This window comes from Monodelphis domestica, chromosome 8, assembly GCF_027887165.1.
Source record: "Monodelphis domestica isolate mMonDom1 chromosome 8, mMonDom1.pri, whole genome shotgun sequence".
Classification (NCBI taxonomy): domain Eukaryota; kingdom Metazoa; phylum Chordata; class Mammalia; order Didelphimorphia; family Didelphidae; genus Monodelphis; species Monodelphis domestica.
The window spans coordinates 132,634,126-132,658,642 of NC_077234.1; the positions used below are offsets into that span (position 1 = coordinate 132,634,126).

General features: G+C 37.7%; 1 protein-coding gene and 1 long non-coding RNA gene across 2 annotated transcripts in view; one reads left to right on the forward strand and one right to left on the reverse strand.

Annotated features, from left to right (window-relative positions):
* The window catches only part of MYCBP2 (MYC binding protein 2), a 382,851-nt gene extending 370,843 nt beyond the window's left edge, over nucleotides 1-12,008 (reverse strand). The window contains 1 exon segment of the mRNA XM_016425002.2: nucleotides 11,399-12,008. Coding sequence (XP_016280488.2) covers nucleotides 11,399-11,715 — 317 coding nt within the window. The 5' untranslated portion in view covers nucleotides 11,716-12,008.
* Nucleotides 12,009-12,160: 152 nt separating this feature from the next.
* LOC103097289 (uncharacterized) overlaps nucleotides 12,161-24,517 on the forward strand; it is a 58,646-nt gene continuing 46,289 nt past the window's right edge. Inside the window, exons 1-2 of the long non-coding RNA XR_008914071.1 lie at nucleotides 12,161-12,420; nucleotides 13,281-13,392. This is a non-coding gene — a long non-coding RNA (uncharacterized LOC103097289). The remainder of the gene's footprint in view (nucleotides 12,421-13,280; nucleotides 13,393-24,517) is intronic.

The following is a 24,517-nucleotide window of genomic DNA, read 5'->3' on the forward strand; positions in this document are numbered from 1 at the left end:
CCACAAAATGAATACAGGAGTGAAAGAACCAACAAGGAGAAACAACTTTCAAGAAAAGTAGGTAGGTAGAGAACATCTGGGGAACTGGGATGAGAGGACAGCAGAGCCAGCAAGAGGCTGTAGCAAGGAAAGGAGAGCAAGCCACACCCCTCCATCTGCTGTCCCAAGTTTGGAATCTAAGCATAAGACAACATTCAGATCCTGAGATCCTGCTTGGGCAAATAGTGGTACAAGTCAACCCATACCCCTTGAAATTTCAAACCTATGGAGAAGTCCAGACTCACACCCCAGAGCAGTCTGACCTGATTCTTGTGGGCCCAGAGTGAAGCCAAGAATTCCAGTCTGGACTTGGGATGAGGACACAGTTCACAGGAGGGCCCCCATCTTGTTGCCCAAAACTAAGGACAGAGCTCCAGGATAGGGTGTGCCAAATTGGATCAAGTACATAGTGAGGCAAAAAAACTGAGCCTAAGCCTGGGACTAGAATTTGATCAACCTCTGACCTGATCAAGTTCAGAGTGAGGTCAAAAGCTTATTATGCCCAAGCCTGAGGCAAGTCCTTAAGCCATCAACATCTCAAGGGTAAACTGAATCAGCAGAGGGAAGCTGCTCTCAGAGCTCTCAACCCTCAGACCATCAAATCAGCTTCCAAGAACTGAAACTGGTAAAAACCCAGAAAATAAGTTAAAAATAGCATCAAGAAAGATCTAAAGTTTAAGAGTGTACCCCAACTTCCCAGAAAACAGAGCCTACCTATAATTAGATAGGAAAAATAAGCAAACAACAATACATAATAGTGGCAGCTCACAAATATTTTGCTTTTCATTTTTATGAAGCACTTTTGTCATAATACTGTAAAGTAGGCAATAGAATGTGTCAGTGGGGACAAAGGAAGTTTTCCCAAAATCAAAGGCAGTGGTTAGATCTTTCAACCTTGTACACTAAGCGGAAAGAAGAAAATAAAGTAGGAAAAAAATTTCAAAGACTTCTAAGCAGACTCCAATAATCTTCTGTTGTTGCATGGTTACAAATGCACCTCTGCTTCATATTTTTTTAATTACTATTTTATTTTCAACGTGATCAGAATCATTAAAAAAAGGAGTTTGATTCCTTGAGAATTCTTTAATCAAAAAGTATGATTAGTCTGCACCACACTATATATAATGTGTTTCAAGTACTGAAACGGACCTTAACAAACCCAACAACTGAAATCAAGGTGACTTGGAGAAGGAACTAACGAGCTTTGAGATATTAATTTTAATTTAGTTACCTTATAGGATAACAGGTCTATTGTGGGATCTAGGCTTGTTAACCAAAAAAGATTAAGTAGAATTAACCAAAACTTAGAAATAGGATTCACAAATGTAGGATGTAGTTTATTCAAAAGAAACAGATTTGACAAAGCACAGCAAAAGAATTCTATATTAAGGACATCTAAACCTGAAGTAAAAATAATATGATCAAAAAGAGGTAAATCAGAAGTGATCACACACATCATCATTGATCATTCTGATAGCAATAAAAATTACAAGAGAACTTACTCATTCATATCAGAAAACTAGCAAGGAAGTAAGATGGAATTACAATGAACAACTTCTACCACCTGGACATACATGGTCTCATTCAGGGATTTTCTTAATAGTAATCACACCTCTCAGAAGTCACTGGAAAAACTACTGTTCCTAGTCTAATTCTGGCCAACTAGGAATAAATGATTGACTGGTAAAGTGGAAATAACAGGAATATTAGGGGGAAAACAAAAATGCCATCTTATAAATTTTAGACAAAGAATACTAACCTGGCTGGACAGGTTCTTGAAACTTGAGAAAGAGAACAGAGTCAAGATGGCAGAATAGAGGCACAGAAATCTTGAACCTCTTTTGAGAATCCTCTCCAAGCAACCTTAAAATTACACTTCAAAACAAATACTGGTGGGTGGAAGGAACAAGGGGATGGAGAAAAACAATTATCCAGCAGAAAACAACATGGAAGGTAGGCAGAAAGGTTCCATGGGGTTAGGTACGAGAGTAGCATGGAGCAAGGTTGCACTAAAAAGTACCTGTACAAACCAACAGCAAGGTCCTCCATCCCATCTCTACTGCTCCAGGTTCTAAACCTAAGCTGAAGTCAACTTTGACTGGCTAATCCAACAGCAGAGCACCCCATGCCTTCCCCTTGAAGTTCCAAGCCACAGCACAAGCCGGTGGTGAGGCCCCAAGCCCAAGTATATGGCAGTATGTGTGTAACCAGAATTGGTTCCAAGAGAAAATAACAACTATATTCATTTGGGTTTAGAATGCAACCTTATTCTATAGAGAAGTAGAAGAGGACTAAGAAAAGGGAGGGATAAGAGAAAGGAAGGAAATGTTTAGGGGTGATAACACTTGGGAGGAGGAACAGTGAAAGGAAAAAGAGCAAGGATTAAAAACCAGAATCCTATGATATGTTGTTTACAAGAAACACATTTGAGGCAGGGAGACACACAGAGTATAAGAAAGGTGCTGGGGCAGAATTTGTTGTGCTTCACTGGAATTAAAAAAAAAAAAAGAGGAGTAGCACTCATGATCTCAGATAAAGCTAAAGCAAAAAACTGATCTAATGAAAAGAAATAACGAAGAAAATTATATCTTGGAAAAAAGGTACCATAGACAATGAAGTAATAATAATACCAAACATATATTCACCAAATGGCATAGCCTCCAGATTTTTAAAGAAGAAATTAAATGAGCTTCAGGAGGAAATAAGACAGCACAACTATACTAGTGAGGCATCTCAACTTTTCCCTTTCAGAAATAGATATATCTAAACAAAATATAGACAAGAAAGTAGTGAATAAAATTTTCAAGAAGTTAGATTTAATAGGTCTCTGGAGAAAAATGAATGGGAATAGAAAGGAAGATACCTTCTTTAAGGAGTACATTGCACATACACAAAGACTAATCATGTATTAGGGCATAAAAACTTCAAAATCGAATGCAAAAAAGAAGAAATAACAAATGCATCCTCTTCAGATCATAATGCAATAAAATTATAATCAATAAGGTTCCACAGAAAAACAATTTAAAAATTAACAGGAAACTAAATAATCTAATTCTAAAATGAGTAAATCAAAGCACAAATTATAAAAACAATCAATTTTCTCATTAAAGAGAATGACAATGAGGTGGGAGCACATCAAAATTTACAGGATACAGCCAAATCAGTACTTAGGGGGAAATATATATTTCTAAACTCTTACATCAATAAAATGGAGAAAAAAAAAACAGATCAATGAACTGGGTGAACTGGGTATGCAACTAAAAAAATTAGAAAAAAAAGCATGAATTTAAAATCCCCAATTATCATCCTTGAATGTCTTATCTCTGTATTTCCATTGTCTAGTGTAGTACTTTATACATAAAAGGTTGCTTAATAAATGTTATTTAATTTTTAAAAAGAGAGAAATATGAGAAAAATAAACTGTTATCAGTTTACATGTTGTTATAGTGTTGCTAGTCCACAAACCCCATAAGGAGGCAGGCAGTCTTATTATATACTCTTACAACTATCACAGTGTTCTAGACATAGTATATGCTTAATGAATGTTTGATGAATAAATGTTTTATGGTTTACAAAGCTCTTTACATAATAAAATGCAGCAATAGTGCATAGATTTGTAAAAAGCTTTATATAAATATTATCTCTATTAATCCTCACAACAACCCTGGAAGCTGTTATTCTCTATTTTACAGATAAAAGAAACCAAGGCTAAGGGAAGTTAAGTGATTTGCCCAGGGTCACAAAGGGTAATGATCTTGAACTCAGGTCTTCCTAATTTCAAGTCCAGCTCTTTATGCTCTGCAATAGCTACTTGTCTCATTTCATCTTCACAACAACCAGGTCAAGTAGTTTGAGTACAGTTATCCTCATTTCATAGAGAAGAAATTGAAGGTTCAGAGGAGGCAGGTGTCATCTAGAGATTTGTGGTCATAGAAATGAAGGAACCTAAAGATTGTCTAGTCTAACACCCTCATTTTACTGACAGGGAGATGAAATGACTTGCCCAAAGACAAAAAGGGAGCAGAATTGAGGGGTTTGAATCCAAGTCTTTGGACACCAAATCCAGTGGTTTTCTCACTATTGTATTAAAAATTGGATAATCTGTGGAGCTATTTCTGGTTACAATAACTGAGTCTACAACTAGAAATATTCTTCACAGATTATCATTTCTAATACACTATACCTACCTTCTACTCATATCTCTGGGCAAGTTATTTCCTTTTCATTTCTTATCTGTAACATGAAGAGGGTTCATCTAGATCAGGAGTTCTTAATCTGGGGATCAGTCAATTTACTCTTGAAATAATAATAGCTAACATGTTATAGTGCTTATTATGTGCCTGGAACCATGCTAAACAAACACTTAACAATTATTATCTCATGTAGTCCTCACAACAATCCTTCCAGTTATGTCCTATTATTATCATCCCCGTTTTACAGATGAGGAAACTGAGGCAAGTTTCTACAGCTGGATTTGAACTCAGGTCTTCCTAACTCCAGGCCCAGTACTCTATCCACTGGGCACCTAGTTGTTCAATGATGTAAATATTTTTACAATTGTATTACAACATAATTGGTTTCCATTGTAATCCTATGTATTTTATTTTATGCATTTAAAACATTATTTTGAGAAGCAGTCCATAGATTTCTCCACATTGCCTGAGGAGACTATATCTTACACACTCACTCTTACACACACACACACACACACACAATGTTAAGAACCCTTGGTGCAGATGATCTCCAAGGTCCTTATTAGTCAACATATTTATAAAAAATAAATGACATGTATATAAGTGTTTTAAGGTTTGCAAAGCATTTTATCTCATCTGCTCACAACAAGCCTATGAGGTAAATGATAGTGTTTTTATAAACTCCCGTTTCCTAGATGAGGAAATTAAGGCTGAAACACCAAGTAGTTTGCCCATCCCAGGTTACAAACCTAGTTAAGTTCTATAAGCAGGATTCCAAGGTATTGTTGGCCCAAATTCAGTGCTCTATCAATTGCACTATCATTAATCAAGAGCGATGGGAAGATCATGAACTCCAAATTCCAACCAATTTGAGTTATTTGCTACCTTCTAAACAACTATGAGGGTAAATTGCAGAGCCTCGAGTCAGGAAAACACATCCCTCTTGAGTTCAAATCAGGTCTCAGACACTAACTGGGTGACCCTGGGAAAGTCACTTACTGCTGTTTGCCTCAAGTGTTCTCATCTTTAAATGGCGATAATATGTAAAATAATGAACTGGAGAAGGAAATTGCAAACCATTCCAGTATTTTTGTCAAGAAATCCCGAAAAGGGTTCACAAAGAACTGAACAGGACTGAAGAGCAACAGTATATACAACATACTTACTATGTTACCCTTTATTTTTTTCTGCACAGACCTGAAATCACTCTGGCCTCATAAAATAATTACCTTGCTTCAAGGCTCATTTAATTCATGAGCAAATAAATACTATCAGAGGTTGAAAAAAAATAATATAATACTGATAATTTTATACATTATCAATTACAAAAATTTACGTTAAATGTCTTTCTATTAATACTCCTTTTAGTTTTGCAGTTGGTGATGACTGAGAATGATGCCAGTTTTCAAAAAGGTAATTGTGATGCAAGAGTTCAATTCAACAAACATTTTATCACGGGCTGAGGAGTGATATAAAATTAAGACATATGGTACTTACATGATAAATACACAGATGACTATAATCAGAATTATATAGATCCACTCCTTCATTTTACAGATGAGTAAACTGAGGCCCAAGGAAATTAAAAAATTTCCCTACAGATAAAGTAAGCATCAGAAGAAAAATCTGAACTGAAGTCCTCAGATTCCAGGGCAAACACTCTTTCCATTATACTATTTGTCACCATTTTGTGATATCAGAGCCTATGCCAATGTTCATGGTATCATGGATTTAGAGCTAGAAGAGACCTTGGGAGTCATTCAATCAAACTCTCTTCTTTTACCAATAAGTAAAAGTGAGAGTAGTGGGCTCTCAGCTAACCAGATGGTTTGTGAGGAAATCTGCTTTTTTTGCTAGAAATCTGATTCTATGTCCTCAGAGAACTATAGGGATTTGTCCAACGTAAGAAAAATAGTTAATGGCAGAGCTGGAATTTGAATCTATGACTCCATATCCAGTGTTTTTTCCCCACTTCTCAAAGCTAAATGAGAAGCAAAAATTATAGTGATTAAAATTTAACTGAATAATTAACTTATAAACAAAGTAGATTTAAATTATATGGTTTGCATTAAAGATGTAGTCAAAGATTAAAAAATCAAAATACATCTTCAGATCAGATGAAAGAGAAAAATTATGGCTTTAAGTTTAATATGCCAATTGTCAAAAGATAAAAAATTGACAATGCACTGTATACTTTTTTTTATCATCAAGTTGAAGGAAAAAATGTAAAATACCCCATTATACATCAGACATGATTACTAATACAGGATGCCACACCCAATCTGGTTCCTGAAAGAAGTTAAGAAAGTTAATATCAAAAAAGTACACTACATGTTTCTATCCCAAGGCAGAGTAATTATTTGAGCTATAAGGAAGAAAGTAAAATGATAGTCAAAGATTTGAAGTCCTGAGATCAAATCCTAGCTCTACTATGTATTCCCTTACTACCCTCTAAAACTCTCTAGGCCTCAGTTTCCTAACCTGAAACTGTGAGGGTAAGAATAGATAATATCCAAAGAGTCATCTAGCTCTAAATTCTGTGCTTTCATTACTCAAGAGCCTCCAGACATGAGCAGAGTAATCACTACTGATGACCACAAGTACTCCTGTCACTTTTACCAAATCAATAAAACCTTTTCCCCATCCCAGAATACTACTTTGCTCACAATTTTCTAGCACACAATCCCATTTGGTTTTGTTCCAGTATTTCTTTTATTCATTCATCTTTTATTTGAACTAGGGATACGAGGTCCACTGTACTGCCACTACCAAAAAGAGAAAGACTGAGACAGTGACTATGAGAATTTTTTTTACCAATGTTCTTTGCATTTTTCCACCCAAAATGACACTCATATATGCCAGAAACATGTTTGCATTATCTATTTTCTTGACTTCCATTAACTCAGCATTTATTTGGAGCAAATTTATGTGCAAAGCACTTTTAAATCAGCTTAAAAAAATCACAATTATTATCTGTACCATGTACAATTAAATTGGAATTCTTTTGAACTAGACTTGAGTAGGCTGAACCAAGATAATACATTTTAAAAACATTTTATATATGACAAGCCAAAAAAAAATAAAATTGTTGTTCTGATATGGACAAATAACAATAATGATTAATAGTTTGTGGGTGAGCTTATTTTTCTATAGTCTATCCTGAGGTAACAAATTAACTTCATCTGGAGCTTAAAGATTTTTTAATAAAATTTTCATAGTTGTTTTTACCTTTTCTTACCCATCCTGCATTATGACAATATATCTTTCCAAAATGCTGCATCTTCTATTTCTCATTGCCTGCAGTGGTAGTGGTTCTGGGTTCTCCTTCCCTATAAAGTTATAGCTTTTTCTCCTCAAAGATTGGGGGGAAAAAAGTATACTACAAAGAAACTGGTCTGGTATCCTGTACTTTAGAGTATCAATATAGGCCATTACTTACATCTACATAGTTATCTATTTGCCTCCACTTGAATATATAAATCCAAGAGAATCTGGGGTACCTGCTACAAAAACATTTTCCCCACTATCATTTTTCAATATTGAACAAGTACTCCCTGAAGTCTTCTTCAGTTCTGATCTACCAATTCGGTTCCCTGAACACCCTACAATCTGTTCCCCCAGTTTGTGTCTGTATTCTATTGTCTTCTATTGTATCTTTATTTCTTTCTAAAAACTCTTACCTTCTGCTATAGAATGGACACTAAGTATCAGTTCTAAGGCAGAAGAAAGGTAAAGGTTAGGCAATTTGGGCTAAGTGACTTGCCCATGGTCACACTGCTAGGAAGTATCTGAGGCCACATCTGAACTTAGAACTAAAGGCCTGACTCTATTCAGTCACCTAGATGCACCGTATCTTATTAATTTTTGCATTCCTCTCCTCTCTCCCCATCACCACCAAACACTTAGCTCAGTTTTTTTTGTCCATAATAAGTGCCACCTAGCTGCCCCAAAGATCTTTCTTTGCCTATCAGGCAGAATCACAAATCAGCACATCAACTGACTGCCATGACAAATAGTTGAACTATATTTTGAAAGTGTGTGTGCACACATATAAAATATGCATTTTATATAATTTTTTAATTCCTCAATCTCTAATGTTAGCACTATAAAAAAAATCTCTAAAAGTGATTTAAATCCAGGCTCTTCTAAACTACTAGAATAAATTCTCATTTTTATTAAGGAATGATTTTAAAATCTAAGACTACTTTTATAGGATAGCCATGCTTAAGATACCAGTGAAGTGCCTATAATAATTCAATATTTACACAACTAATTATGAAAATTAATAATTTCTAATATTCTAAAATAATCTGAAAAATTTAGCTAAGAATTTTAGTAAAAAAATTAAAGAAACTGATGCTTTAACCATATCTCAAGTGTAATATAATTAAACAACCAACATACAAAAACTTATCAAACTTTAGAAAGTGTTATGGCACTATTTAATTTTGGCTTAAGACCTTTCCTTAAATATGTCATTCAGCATCTGTGATTATCCCTTCATTACTTTTAGTAAACAAGACCACAAATTAAAGATAAGCAGGTCTTATACTATGTTTATTGTGAATTAAAATTATTAAGGCAACTGTAGCTTTATACAAATTTCAATATTGAAAAAGATTTTTTTCATAGACTCTCAGAGTTGTAGAACTCCTGAGGTCAAGTTCAACCTCTCTATGCATCTGTTCTAGAGTTATACCTAAGGAACCTAATAACTCATCTGTGACCTAAGGTCATCAGGCATCACAGTAAAATGCATATGACTGACCCTGGGTTCCCTAAGCCAGTAGGTTTCATCAAGCTAAAGAAGCATTTACCACAGGACTGGATAAGGGGAACAATGAACTGTGTCTGGTGAGCTAGACCAGTTATGTATGAAAAAGTTCATCAACAGACTGACTACTAGGTGATTCATTTTTTTAGTTAAAGTATTGCAAGAAACTGCCTCATAGCAATATATTGATTCAAACCAATTTTAACTCAGGTTTTTGAATTTTATAAGAAATATTTTTTAAAGACTTTTAACTTGTAGTATATATACATGTATATATGTGTGTATATATGCACATATATAGACATATTAAATTCTTACCTTCCATCTTAAATCAATACTGTGTATTGGTTCTAAGGCAGAAGAATGGTAAGGGCTAGGCAATGGGGACTAAATGATTTGCCCAGGGTCAAACAGCTTTTAAAAGTGCAAGATATCTTCAGTTCTGTAAATTATTCTAATTATTGAGTCTAACACTTACTAGTTGTGTGACCCAAGCAAATCACTTAATCCCTTTCTCAGTTTCCTCATCTATAAAAGAGATAAAAATAACACCTACCTCCAAGTTATTGTGACAATAAAGGGAGTTAACATGAACTTTGTGAAACTTAAAACTTCTATATAAATGCTAGCTATAAACATCAGATTGAAATTATAGTATCTTCAGGAAAAGTGACATCTTTCTGTAGAGTGGGCATGTATGTTCCTCTGTTTTTGAATGAGACTTGCACAAGAGATGGTCCCTGCCCTGTTGCTCTGACAGCATAAGGTGCTACTCATACACAAAATCGTGACATACAAAGTGTGGTCACGTGCCCAAACTCTAATACCATAAATAACAAAAAAGTTGACAGTCTTAAAGAAAATAAGTGTTTGTTCACAAATATAGAAACCACAATAAAATCAACCTTTGAATTTAGCTCTATTAATTTTGATATAGAAATGTATATTTACTAAATATATAAAATAGGCCCCCTATTTATGATAGATCATTTAAAAAAACAATCCTACTGAAACTTTTATCTCAAAACAAGAAACCCCATAAAATGAAAAGGTCAATTCTCAGTGACTGTTTTCAACCCTAAATAAATGAAATAAACTGTCACTCTCCTTCAGGATATGTAGCATGCCAAGACTTGGAGAAAAGAAGCAATGGCAGATTCCTCAGCAAAGACAGGTCTTATTTTAAAAAAGAAAAATAAAGAAAATGAAAGTAATTTAACCCTAAAGGCAAGAAGAGAGCTTCGGAAAGTAGAAACTGGACTAACAGCAACGGAAGATCCAGAAAGTGGGTGATGATAGAAAAATACCCACCAGCCACCCTCTATTCCAGCTGTCACATTTTCTGGCACTTGTATCCAATTTTCAGTTTCTCTGATGCTGTCACCCTCTGCTTTATCTGCCTAATAACACCATACAGAAGAGGACAGTAGAAGCTAGAAAAAAGCTGCAGCTTGCTGCAACAAACACAAGGGCAGCTGGAACAAAACACTCCTGGTCCACGAAAAAGCCAGGCCTAACATCAACATTCACCTCTAAAATCGATGTCCCATACATTCTGATCATTTTCTGTCCTCATCCTTCTGTTTCTTAACCTCTTAAAAAAAATGCTTTCTGCTATTCTTTTCAATTGCTCCAAACTTACAACCAGTCTTAGCTTAAAATATCACATTACTCCAATCTCTGCCCTCTGTTCTACTACAGAAAGGGGAGGAGGGGTGATGGTTGGTCAAGTCTGTTCAATGGAGGTGACAGTAAGAGAGAGGGAAAAGGTAAGGCTCTATCCTGGCTTAAAAGAACAAAACCTGCCACCTCAGAAGTGCCTCTCTCGCCTCCTCCCCCTCCTCTCCTTCCTCTGACTTGTCACTTCTAGATTCCGAACCTTACCTCTGCATATACAGTATCAGTCCGTTCCCCTACTTCCTTCTCTCTTTGCCAAATACCAGTTTTTCTTTATTTTTCTAAAGACACGAGTATATGATGTATGCAACACCTAACCCCCCCCCCCACCCATGGGCCTCAACGAGACTTCAATTTCTCTTCTTCCCCTTTTCATTCCTCCATTCATCTTCAAGGGGGAGGAATCGCAGCCACTTCATCTTCCCCTGCCCCGGAGACGCCTGACACCCCCAGCATAAAACGGTCTAACGGTGCACCACGCAGCATTTTTCCAGGGGTCAAATTTAACTAGGAGAGAGAAAGCGCCCTTCAAGAAGGCGCTTATTCTCAGTGGGGAACACGCGCACATACACATATACAGACAGTCATGCATGCACACACATGCTCATAAAGACTCGGGCATACACGCGCACACATCTATGCACCCACCCATGCATACACACATAAATGCACATATACAAACACGTAGCACTGGTGCAAGGAGGAGGCCGCGTACCTGGAGCCTGGGTGCCCAGCGCCGCTGCCTCCTAGGTCGCGGTCGCTGAGCGCGGCAGTGTAGATCCTCCGGTAGCGGTCGGCTAGGGCCCGGCCGGACAGCAGCAGCTGGTAGTGGCTCCGGGAGTCGGAAAGTGTCAGTCCAAGCCCCAATGCGGCGGCGGCTGCAGCTGCGGCGGCCGCGGCGGCCGCGGAACCCTCGGGGCCCGACATGAGCAGCGCCCCGGGAGCCGGGCAGGACACAGGGAAAAAGCCCCCCTCCACGCCGAGACCCGAGGAGGCGGCGGCGGCTGGGGAGGCGGTCGCTGCACACATCATCCTCCTCCTCCGCCTTCTCCTCCTCCTCCCTGCCTCAGCCGCCGCCGCCTCCCCGCCTCGGCGGCAGAGGCCCGCCGGGGCCCGGCTGCCCCCGCACACGCGCGCACACGCAGTCCTTGCCCAACGACGGCGGCAGCCGCTCTGGCTAGGGCGCTGACCGCGGCCTCTTCACTCCCTGCCAGAAGGAGACGGAGACAACGACGACGACCTTCTCCTCCTCCTCCTCCTTCTCCTCCTCCCCCCCGCGCCTCCGTCGCCGCCGCCGGAGCCGCTCATCTAACCCCGCCACGCCGGGGAGTATGAGGAGTAGGCACCGCTCCTCTGCCTGCTACTGCTGCTACAACCGTTGCCACCCCGGCCGTGGCTGGGGGCAGCAGCTGCTGCTACTCCTCCTACTGCTGCCGTCGCTGCCACTGCTACTGCTACTGACCGCATAGGGAAGCAGCCCGATGCCAGGAGCATGCGCAAGGCTCCTGCACATGCTCAGTAGCACTGACGCGTCTCCATTCCCTTCCCCAGTGTTGAAAGCATGGAGCTCGGTACCTACGAACGAAATCCGCTTCTCCGAGTTTTAGAGGCAACTCGTAAACGAGAATAAGGAAAGTGCCGGGAACCAAGGAAGAGTTAGCTGTCAATGTTAGAATGGTGAAAGGAGTGGAGGAACCAAAAGCTAAGAAGAGAGAAATGAAGTGACCATCCCCTCAGGTCCTTTAACACCTTTGTGCTTTGCAAATAGTAGACGCTTAATAAATGTGTGTCACATTTAATCGAATGTATAATCAAAAATGTTAATTTTACAGATCTATCTTAGGCCCTCCTTTACCATAGCCTGGGATCCATGTGATAGCCTATTTAAGATTCAGATATTGTTAGAACCGAAAAAAAATTTTTTTATCATCAGTTCTGTCCTTTTACAGGTTAGATTATTGAAGCCTAGGGAGGTGAATAGGATCTACCTAACTCAAAAGTCAAGAATGAGTTGGAGGCAGAGTAGGATCAACTAGAGCCCCGATCTACCAGTCCATTCTTTTTTTCACTGCACCACACTGTCTAAGATCAGGTCTTCCTTATATAAGCTTGAGAATCTATTGGTTTTCGTTTCTAAATGTACAGACACAGAGCTTTTGTCCCCACTCATCTGCCTCACTTCATGCTCCTGTTCCATCTCCTTATCTCCTTGACCCCATTTCTTATTAGTATCTAACTTATTTTCCATTTCAATCAAACTATATGCTTGGCATCACCTGTGCAAACTTGCTAAAAAAAATTCTCTGTTCTCTCACTACAAATGCTTTCCCCCCTTCTTTACTTCAAGTCTAAAAAAATGTCTTTCAAAAAGCCTTCTCTCATTAACCCTACTTCATTTCAATCATTCTTTTTAAATCTGTTTAAATCCCCACATTACCCAATCTGTTCACCTTATATTAATTTGTACATGAGTATATGTGACTTTGGAGCATTTTCTCTAATTTGTATATTGTTAAACTCTTTGAGGACAAGGAGTCTGATTGTACTTAGATCTTTATACCTCAGTTTCTCTTTATCCCATATTTTTATTTTGACAGTTGGCAATGACAGATAAGACTGGAATGTGGTGCTCTAAACTTCAGGATACCTCTCCAGAGAATGGAGGTAAACCTCAGTTTCAAGGTTCAACACAAATTTTTCCAAAATCAGGTAAGTGGAGAACCCCCACATTACTAGGAAAACTCTTAAAGCTCAGTTTCATCATCTCTAAAATATGAAAATTACGGGACCTCTGAAGTTTCTTCCAGCTCTAAAACCTCTATCTTCTATTTATTTGACATCTCACCCATAACACTGTGTCCTATAATTCATGATGATTGATCTACTTTCCATAATCAAGAAGATATCCTCTTTTACCCACCATCTTACTATGAACATCATAGCTAAAATGAATCCAAAGAAAATCAGCAAGCATTATCCATAGGACACTTCCTTTGTTTCCATGTAACATAAATAAGACTAGACAAGGGTTAAGATCAGAGAAAGAATCCAACTCAAAGATAGCCCGTGATCTTGTCAGTTCAACAGTAATAAGGCAAGGGGGCAAGGGGACATCTAGGTGGCTCTTTGGATAAAGAGCTAGGCCTAGAGTTGGAAGGACCAAGATTAGTCACTTAACCCCAATTGTCTAGCCATTACCCTTCTTCTGCCTTAGAACTGATTCATTCTAAGACAGATGGTGAAGGGAGAAAATTGTTTCTAATTATTATGTAATTAATTAATATGTAATAAATAAAATATAATTAAAAAATAAAAAGACTAGAAATGAAAGAAAAATTTGGAGCCTCACAGAAAAAAGACAGATGGTATGATATGGTTAAAAAAATACTACAGCAAGATTTTTCTTTCTCTACATTTATTTCCTAGCTTCCTACTAAACATCTCTCTAATTTATGCTTTTTTTTTGAATGACTAAAAAAATTTTTTTTATTTGGTCAATTTCAAACATTATTCCTTGTTTACAAAATCATATTCTATTCCTCCTTTCCCTTCCCCCGCCCCCCCCCCCCCTCAGCCTTTCCCATAGCCAAGGCGCAACTCCACTGGGTATTACATATGACCTTGATAAGAACCTATTTCCATGTTGTTGGTGTTTACATTAGGATGTTCATTTAGGGTCTATATCCCCAATCATATTCCCCTCGACCCATGTAATCAAGCAGTTGTTTTTCTTCAGTGTTTCTACTCCACAGTTTTTCCTCTGAATGTGGATAGTATTCTTTCTCATAGATACCTCCTGGTTGTTCAGGATCACTGCATTGCCACTAATGGAGAAGTCCATTACATTCGAGATTGTACATCAGTGCATCAGTCTCTGTGTATAATGTTCTCCTGGTTCTGCTCCTTTCACTCTGCATCACTTCCTAGAGATCATTCAAGTTCACATGGAATTCCTCCAGTTCCTTATTCCTTTGAGCACAATAGTATTCCATCACCAACATTACCACAATTTGTTCAGTTCAGCCATTCCCCAATTGAAGGGAATCCCCTCATTTTCCAATTTTTTTGCCACCACAAAGAGTGCAGCTATGAATATTCTTGTACATCTCTTTCTATTTATGCTTTTTTTGATAGGAAGAAATGTTCCTTCTTTTTGCTGGCATATGCCTTTTTGAGAAACTCTTCCCCTGTGAGTTTACTTTAAAGATTAAATCAGTCAGTATCTAAAAATCTGTTTTTATTTCTATTTTGGATGGCTATAGGTTTGTTCATCATGGCAAGGTAAGGAAGGGATCTCCTGCCTTATTTTAAAAATTCTTACTTTCTGTCTTATAATTGGTAATGAGTATCAATTCCAAGGCAGAAGATTAGTAAAGGCTAGGCAATTAGGATTAGGTGCCAGGCCTAGCTCTCTATCCACTGAACGGCTTTGCTGCCCCTCCTGGCTTATTTTTACTATTAAAGTTAGAATGATGGGCAGCCTAAAATGGATGCAAACATATTCAAGCAGTCACTAAGTAGGCCTCCAGAATGATGGGAAAGAAAGTACCACAAATAATGCAGTAGTCTTAGCAATCCACACACAAAACAGTCGATGTATTTCTCCATAGATAGATTAGAGGAGCTTATTTTTGACAGTATATGAAACTGAAAAGATTAAATAAATTCTAAGAACCTTTTTGAAAAACAATGCTGTAAATTTTATGAAGAAAAAGCAGATATGCCCATTTATGAGTCATTCTGACTTCATTAATTCAACATTTATTAAATGTTTACCATGTACTGAGTACTGTGTTCTATGTGGGAAGAGATCTAAAGAATAAAACCTTCCCTCAAGGGGGTTTTGTTAATCCCCATATTAATGGGGTACTTTGTTCTTGTTATATGTAACCACATATTAAAAATGAGATTCGTTAACTTTTTATAAATTTTCAATATCTTCAATTATTTGAAATGAAATATGGGTACACATGTATATTTGAGGAGCAGAGAGTTTTGAGCATATAGTTCATGTGTGTGTGGGGGAAGACTTAAATGCTCAACTCAAACACTGGGGTGAGGGCTCACTTCCAACTAGTATAATCCTTAATTCTGTAAATGGAAACTAAATTTTTTGATGGGAACTACAAGGTGTTTTACTTCTAGAGGCTCAGGAATCATCCGCATTTGTTCAATTCAATATTAAGCACCTATAAGATACAAAGCATTATACTAGATTTGGGGGCTAACCAAAAAACAATACTGTGCTTGCCCTCAAAGACCTTTCAGTCTTCCAGAAGATAAAAGATAAACACAGAAAACAGTATATTACAAATTTAAAAATGGTTAAGTGCATAGGAAAGTCCAATTTTTTTTTTCTTTTCAGGAAAAATAAGTGATAACTTTTTAACTAGACAGATAAAGGTAAAAGGTGATGCTTTCAGGGGTATTTAAATGAGAAAGAAATTCAATGTACAAAAACTAGGGAAGGGAAAGTCTGTCTCAGGCAAGGGGGAGGGGGGGAAGGCAGGAGTTGTGTATAAAAACATGGAAATAGGAAAGGGCAAGATAAGGTCAGGACAGAGGAAGTAGTCCAGTTGGGCCACAGGCCAGGCAGGCTAGTCAGAAAGTTCTTCCATTAATACAGGTGAAAATAATTAGCATCTGAACCCCTGGATAGTGGCAATAAGACTGGAAAAATGTATGTAGAGAAGGGTGCCTTTAGTGACTTGATAGAATGGATTGGGCAGCATCTGGGAGAATGAGAAAGTAGGAAGTGAGGAGAATTATTCAGTTAATAGACATTAAGCACCTACTATGTGCTAGGCACTGTGCCACCAACGAAACTCAAGAACTCTTGAATAGAAGTGCTAGAATGGAGTGTGTATGATTGGCTATGGAGGGGGCAGCTAGGTAGCTCAGTGGATTGAGAGCCAGACCTAGAGGTGTGAGGTCCTAGGTTCAAATATGGCCTTAGATACTTCCTAGCTATGTGACCCTGGGCAAGTCACTTAACCCCCATTACCTAGCCCTTGCCGCTTTTCTGCACAGTATTGATTCTAAGACGGAAGGTGAGGGCTTAAAAAAAAAGAAAAAATATATATATATATATATATTGTCTGTGGACTCAGGGGTGTTGACACGCATGTGTCAGCAAACGGCACACCCCTGGGATGAAAGGTGGTCTATTATTTTAAGATTCGGGTGAAGACTAATCAAGCCTGGAGACGCTTACCCCAGAGTTCCTCCCACCCTCTTTGCTTCTTGCCTCTTTCTTTCTTTCTTTTTTTTTTTTGGACGCCACTTCAATCAACCCTCTGGGTGCAACTAAAACCCGGTAAGTGGAATTCTCCAAATGAAAACTGCAGGGCCATAGGAGGCTCTCCTGAGCATGCGTGTACCCTCGCACACTTGCTCTCTTAGCTGGGCAGCTGAGCCTAGTTCGTGTTGCGGTTGGCAAGGTTTCATACTACAGCAGCGGCAAGTAGTTGCTGTAAATTGGGAGCCGATGCAGCCTTTTCTTACCCCCTCCTCTTCTTGCCCCTACACCGCTTTTCCCTTCAGAGATATAACCATAGGGCACCTTGAAAGACTTCCCATGGTGAAAGGCTGGGAGGGGAAAACCAGAGAAAGAGAGAACGATTTCTGTCACACCCTCCTTCCCAAGGGACATCCAAGGGTCGAAAGGACCAGAGGCCATGCACCCTGGTGGTCTTAGGGCAAAAGGCAGCTGACGCTGCAGGGAGTGTCCTCGTATGTTCCAGACTGCAGCTGCTATAGTCTAGGGCGTGTTTTCCGTAATGTCTAGGTTATTGAGCTCTTGCTGCTGCTGTTCCTGAATTCCTATAATAACCACTGTTTATACTGATTGCTATTACTTCAGAAACGGTGAAAAACGACAGAATACAGATTGCTTCGTTTTCATTTTTTCAAACCCAATGAAAGCTGCTACTGCAATCTCAATGCTGCCATCTTAGCTTTATTATGTTTCAGGCTCCGGCGTGTGTGTGTGTGTGTGTGTGTGTGTAGAAAGAACATGGGTAGACAGGCATAGAGGAGTAAACTGGATGGATAGGAGGTCAGAGAATTGGCTAGGCATAATCTTGGAATGATTTCACTCCACTGTCCTCCCTTAAGGGATAACTGCTCAAAACCAAAAAATTTTTCCTCAGCCTACAGGTGATACAAGGTGGATTGTTTTTTAATCTTTTTTTTTTGGGGGGGGGGGGTTGGGGGAGAGGAAGTTGAGATCAAGCCAATTACTATGAGATTTCTAATCAAAAACTATATGTTGGCATTAGTCTTGCTGAAATTTCTGAAATCCTGGCATGTGGTTATCTATCTCTTCATTTAATATTACACAATGGATCTTTAGCATTAACATACTAAATACAGCAGAAACTACAATGCATAGAGCCAGATTAAATATGTAGGTAGGTAGAAGATAGGTAGACAGAAACTAAGCATTTGTTAAGCATTTACTATATACCATACATACTGTGCTAAGCAAAAGTAATATGTAAGTACATGTTACTTCATTTGGCTAAAAACTTTATTACCATAACAAGGGTTAGATGAATACATACCCACAACAAACAGGCTACTCTCTAATGTTAAATGATACTCAGAACTCTTTTTTATAGTTAAATCTGATACAGATTTATCTGCTTAGCACAGCTTCCTGGCATATAATAGACCCTCAATAAATAATTCTTAAATTGAATTTTCATTTTTATACAGTAGTTTATTATAGCATTTTAAAAGCAAACTGAAACAATTCAGCTTTGTACCTGGGAACAGTGAACACAAAACATGTCCTATTTTGTGAAGTGGAGGAAGGGTTTCAAGTTACCTTCCAGTGACCCCTGCAATAGTCATTCTAGGTGGAACCAAAAAAATTGCATTGTAGATTAGGATCATTATGACAAATAGTTTGAAAAGAAAAGAATGTTGCAGGAGGCAGCAGGAAAGTTATCAACATGACATTTGAAGTTCTTGAAAACATCTCTCAATCCCAATAAAGTGAAGGCATGCAATATTTTGGCTTCATTTTTTCATTCAGAATTATTAGCTTAAAAAGATGTTAAATATGTCTAAAAAAGATTTTTTTAGGTGTTGTATTCAGACTAACACTAAATCTGAAAGAACTTTTAAAAAAAGAAAAGGCATTTTGGAGTGCATGACTATATGCTATATAAAAAAAGTAAATGATAGCAAAAACTTCTCATGTTTATGATTAATTTTATAGTGTTAAAAATAAATAAAATGAATGAACTTACTTCAGGTATTTAACTGAAAAGTATTTTAAAGTGCCAAATAATAATATTTGAAGGCACACTGTATCTTAAATACAACAAACTCCAAGTGATGATTAAAATTAATTATTCTTACTGGAATTTTATGATGGGCTTTATAAAATATTACTTTAAAAGAAATTTCAGTAGAATTTAATCTCCTTAAGGTCAGAAACTGTTTTTATTTTTTCTTTGTATCCTCAGCACCAATATCAAGGGCACTGCAATTTTTCCAGTCATCTTGATTCACAAACCTAGGAGTATTTCTCAGTTCTTCATATTTATTCTTCACATCATACCCATCCATTTGTCAAATCTTGTCAATTCAATCTCTATATCTTTTACATTTTTCTCCTCTCCACTCAAACCAGTAGCCTTAATTCAAGCTCTCACCAATTATTGTCTGAATAATAAAAATGATAATAATAATTAACATTTATATAGCACTTTAAGGTTTGCAAAACATTTTACATATATCATCTTATCCTCACAACAACCTTGATAGGAAGGTGCTATAATTATCTTCATTTTATAGATATGGAAACCAAGGCATAAAGAGGTTAAACAAATTGCCTAGGGTCCCACAGCAAGTATCTGAGGGAGAACTTGAACTCAGGAGTTCCTCACTCTATGTCCAGTAGCTTTATCCACTGTGCTACCTTGCCTGTACTAATGCAGTAGACCCTTGATTGGTCTTCCTGTATATAGCATCCCCCCTTTCCCATCCATCCTCCACACAAATGCCAAAAATGATATCCCTGAAACACACATCTTTGCATATTACTCTCTTGCTCAGGAGAATTTATTGTGTCTACTTGCATTTAGGATAAAAAATGTAAAGTCCTTTCAATAGTGTTTATAATCTGTCCCTCTTCTCATTTTTCAATGCTGATCAATTTACAAACTGATATGTATTCTTTCTTGTTATATGGGATTCTTCCTTCTACCTCCATACCTTTCCACAGTTTGTTCACCAGACTTTGAATTCTCTCCCTCTTCACGTCCACCTCAGAGAAACCCCATCCTTTTAGGGTTCAATTCAAGGGGCGTATCTTTCAGAAGACCTTTCTTGATTCATTGTGTAGTTAATTCTTTACCCGTAATTGTATAATTATGTATCTGTGATCTTTGTATTAAGACTCTAAACTTCTAGAGGGCAGGAACTGTTTTGCTTTTATTTTTATGTTTTATGAAATATGTAATGTGTTACAATGAAATTGGCATGCATTTAGAGGTATCAAAGGAAAGGGAAATGCAGTGGTTCATTTTATGTGGTTCCTAATGTTGTACTAAGAAAAACAAGTGGCGCAATGGAAGGAGCATTTTTTTAAAAATCAGACCTGATTTCTAATTTCACTTCTACTTTGTATTGTGACAAGGAAATCACTTTTAAAAGACTGATATATATTAATTTAAGGTCGCCAAGGAATTCAGCTATGTAATTCCTAAATGAAAACTCAAGTCAGCCGTCAACCTTTTATGGAGTTTTAATTACAAACAGGAGGAAGAAAGGAATTAGAGATAGAGAGATAGAGGTAGAGAGAAAGGGGAGAGAAGGGAATAGGGCTTAAATACCCCTTCTGTTTAGGCTGGGCCAAAAGGCCCAAGCCGTCCCTATTACTCACGTGACCAAATGGAGAAACAGTCTCAGAGCCCCCACCTTCAGCTTCCTTCAGAGCAAGCTTCTCAGAGCACACTGCAACCACTCCGACCAACTCCTAAAACACCCCCTCTGAGTCTTCAGACCCCTCTCTCTTTAAGGAAACCATCCAAGTTCCCTCCCCTCAGTTCTCATATCTACCAATCACTGTCCATCAATTTCTCTGTGCCAATGGAGGCTCTAGCTTAACCCAGGACCGCCCAGAGGTCTCTGGCTTTGCACATGTCTCTTGAAGGTCATATTTTCAAATAATTAAATCTTTGATCCTTTGCTACAGCCCTTCCTAAATTCTGTTAACCTGAGTAGGGTAGAGATTGGAATAATTAAATTTTGATCTATGCTGCAGCCCTTCCTCAATCCTGTTAGGACTGAGTCGGGTGGAGATTGATTCCAAGTATCTCCATTGTATTAATTCTAAAATCAATCATGACTCAAAGCAATTCCTGTTCTATGCTTAAGCATAGGTCAAAGTCCTTTCCATTGTTCAGCAAAAGGTTTCTGTCCTAAAGTAATCTTAAGAAGGGAGGAGGAGGAACCTCCCATGCCAATGGGGTTCACATTCCAATAGACAAGACCCACTATCAATAGGAAATTTTTTCAAGTATGAAATTTCCCAATGGTGAAATTTCCAACATTTATAAGTCTAAGAAATTTTGAGGTTTACAGTATTTTGGACAAATCTGTTGACTTCTCTGAATCCTCGTTTCCTCATCTATAAAATAAAGTGATACTAAATGAAGTCTATATGGTTCTTATAGATTTAGAATCTTATAAACTATATACTCTTCCCAGAGCATATTAAGTGAGACAGTGAGACAGAAGACAAAGAGACAGAGAGACAGAGACAGAGAGAGATAAGAGAGAACGAGAGAGAGAGAGAGAGAGAGAGAGAGAGAGAGAGAGAGGGAGGGAGAGAGAGAGAGAGAGAGAGAGAGAGAGAGAGAGAGAGAGAGAGAGAGAGAGAGAGAGAGAGAGAGAGAGAGAGGGAGGGAGAGAGAGGGAGAGAGAGAGAGAGAGAGAGAGAGAGAGAGAGAGAGAGAGAGAGAGAGAGAGAGAGAGGTGGACAGACTCTGAATCTATTGGTATAGACTTTATCATCTTCCTGTGACAAATACGAGTGCAACTATACTATATGTGGAAATCACACACTTTACTCCCATTCTCCTTTATCTGCAAATACCAAACTTTTAATAGTAATAGATATATGCATTGTATACCGTTGAGAACATCAGCATATTTTAAGGAATTCAATTTTTTTTTTTCAGTTCAGATAAATTAAGTTTTGACAGGACAATAAGAGCCACATTTCTGAAACAACTTAGAGCTAGAGGATAGATTCTGGGTCAAAAAAGCAATAAATAAACCACCTCAACTAGTGTCCTTCAGTTAATTTCTCTTTAACATCAAATGTTTTGCAATACCTAGACTGTTCGATTTGAGATTTTATTTTTTACTTCTTGTTTTGGTACTTATCTTTTCTTTGTCATTTAATGTAATTTGTCCATTTATAATTCTTAAAATACATATTTTACCTATTAATTTTTCTCAACAATATTCTATGTTTCCCAATTACATGTAAAATAAACATTAATATTTATTTTCTAAATATTGAATTTCAAATTCTCTCTTTCCTTACTTTCTCTTGCCCCACCCCAAGATGGTAAATAATTTGGTTATACTCATTTTAATCATGCCATAATCATTTCCATATTAGTCACTTTGTGAATACGTGATTCTTAAGGAATACTTGGTGCCTATTTTCTTTTCTTGATGTATTTACCAAAGAGTTACAAAGTTTTTCTAGTTCTTAGAAATATATAATTATTAGAAAATATTTTAAATGTGTTTCTAAGGGACTGGATATAATTCATTGAATTATGAGCTTTCCCCTGGCTTATAAAATTGATTGTTCTTAAATCATATTTAATACTATTGTCATTTCTGACTAACTTATTAAAACTGAAATAACTCTGTATGATTTCCTAGATTTTCCTATTTTTATGGGCATGTACCCAAATTTAACACTACTTAAGGGAAAAATCTTAATTTGTGCTAATATAACTAGGTGTGATGAGTTTATCTGCAATGTAATTTTTTTGTGCAAAAGAACTTTACCTGTACCATAACATATCAGAAACTCAAAATCATGATAAAAAAAATTGAAAATAATTTATCATAGGATAACTAACATACAATTTAACAATATTTTATAATAGCTTTCAAATATGCACATTAAATGCAGCAACAGTATGATTATATAACCATTTTGGAGTTTGGATATTACAAATACCTCATCTCTTATACAAAAATTGTATCTCTTGGTAAGCTGTAAAAATTTTGTATTATCTTGTAATTATACTTAGAATATTCAGTTGAATATAGGAATAAGATATAGTGACTCCCTGATACAAAGGTCATAAACTTAGAAAGTATATAGGATTGTGCTTTTATTCATGTACTCATTTCAAAATATGTGTTCTTGTTACACATTTAGCATACTATAAAAATAGCATGTTGATTATTAAACCACAGGCATTATCCACAATTACTTTTGTAAAAATTAAAATTAATGTACAATAATTTTAAAAATATATTTTAAGAGATTTATTAATGATCATTAGAAATAAAGGAATAAAAGGTAGTAGTAGTAGTAGTAGTCTCTTGGTAACCGAGGATGACGTTTGTCTTTGTGCGCTTTCATCTGTGATGTAGATGAGCGTGCACAAAGATACTTGTGCGTGAAGGAGATTTAAGTGGAAAAGTCGATGCACAGAGACAATCCCACTCTCTTGGTGTTGGAAGCCTGGGTCCAGTAGTACGAAAAGTCGTTACACCTGGAGACTTCCTCAGCTGCATTGGATGGCCGTGCTGTCTTTTGTGCTCCAACACGCCCTAAGCACTCCAGCTTTGCTGCGTCACCCTCTCAGCCGTTGAACCTTCTTATTGGTTTCTTCCGTCTGTTTGGCCAAAGCAGTCTTCACATGCTGGGTGAGCAAAGCCCTGGTTCACCAGGGGTCAACGACCCGCTGGCTACCCTCACAAGGTTTAGCCGGCCTGTTGAAGCCGTTGCCGCATGCTAGCAGCTACTGGGAGCCACAAATGAGAGCTGGGTGTCAGATGAGGGTCAGAGGTTGGAGGGATGCCCTAGGAGGGCACGACAAGCCCTCCATACCAGAGATACTACTCCTCCCTGAGCACCCCATACACCCCAAAGGAATAAAAGGTAACAAAATAAAAACCATGTGCCCATGGCTAATCTACTGATTCAAAAACCTCGCTTACCACCACAGTCTCAACCCAGGAAGCAAAGAGAGTGAGACCAGGAACCCCACTCAATATATTCTCCTGTCTACAGGAAGTATGAAACAACAGGAAGTCAGTGGGCTCCTGGGAAATGCAGTTTTTAAGGTAACAGATTTCCAATTATACACTTTCCTAAACAAGTAATTGTAGAAAACCAAAAACCAAAAAATCAGACAAAAGTTTAGTATCCCTGGCACAGACCTTTTTAAAACAGTCATTTCAGGCTCCTAGAGATTGACAGTTGAGGCACAAACTTTTTTTATGATAAATGTGAAAATCTTGACACACGGTAATATAGGACCAGAATGAAGTCACCAACACTCCCACTGGGGATCTAATGAGAGAAGGGTGTGAAAGAGCTAAATAAATGGAGTGAGGGGAGAGTGGAGAGAGGGGGAGAGTTGATCCTCCCTTCTCTTCCCCTTGGGGAAGGTAGCACAAATTGTCTTCCAGAGGGACAGAATATGTTTCCTCAGAGACTGGGTTGAATATGGAGGTTAAGAACTAGAGGAGAAGGTCTTAGAGAATTGACCTATCTTCTTTCTTGATCTTGGTTATTGCTGATAAGCAAGGTAACTCCTGCTTCTGGATTTTCCCA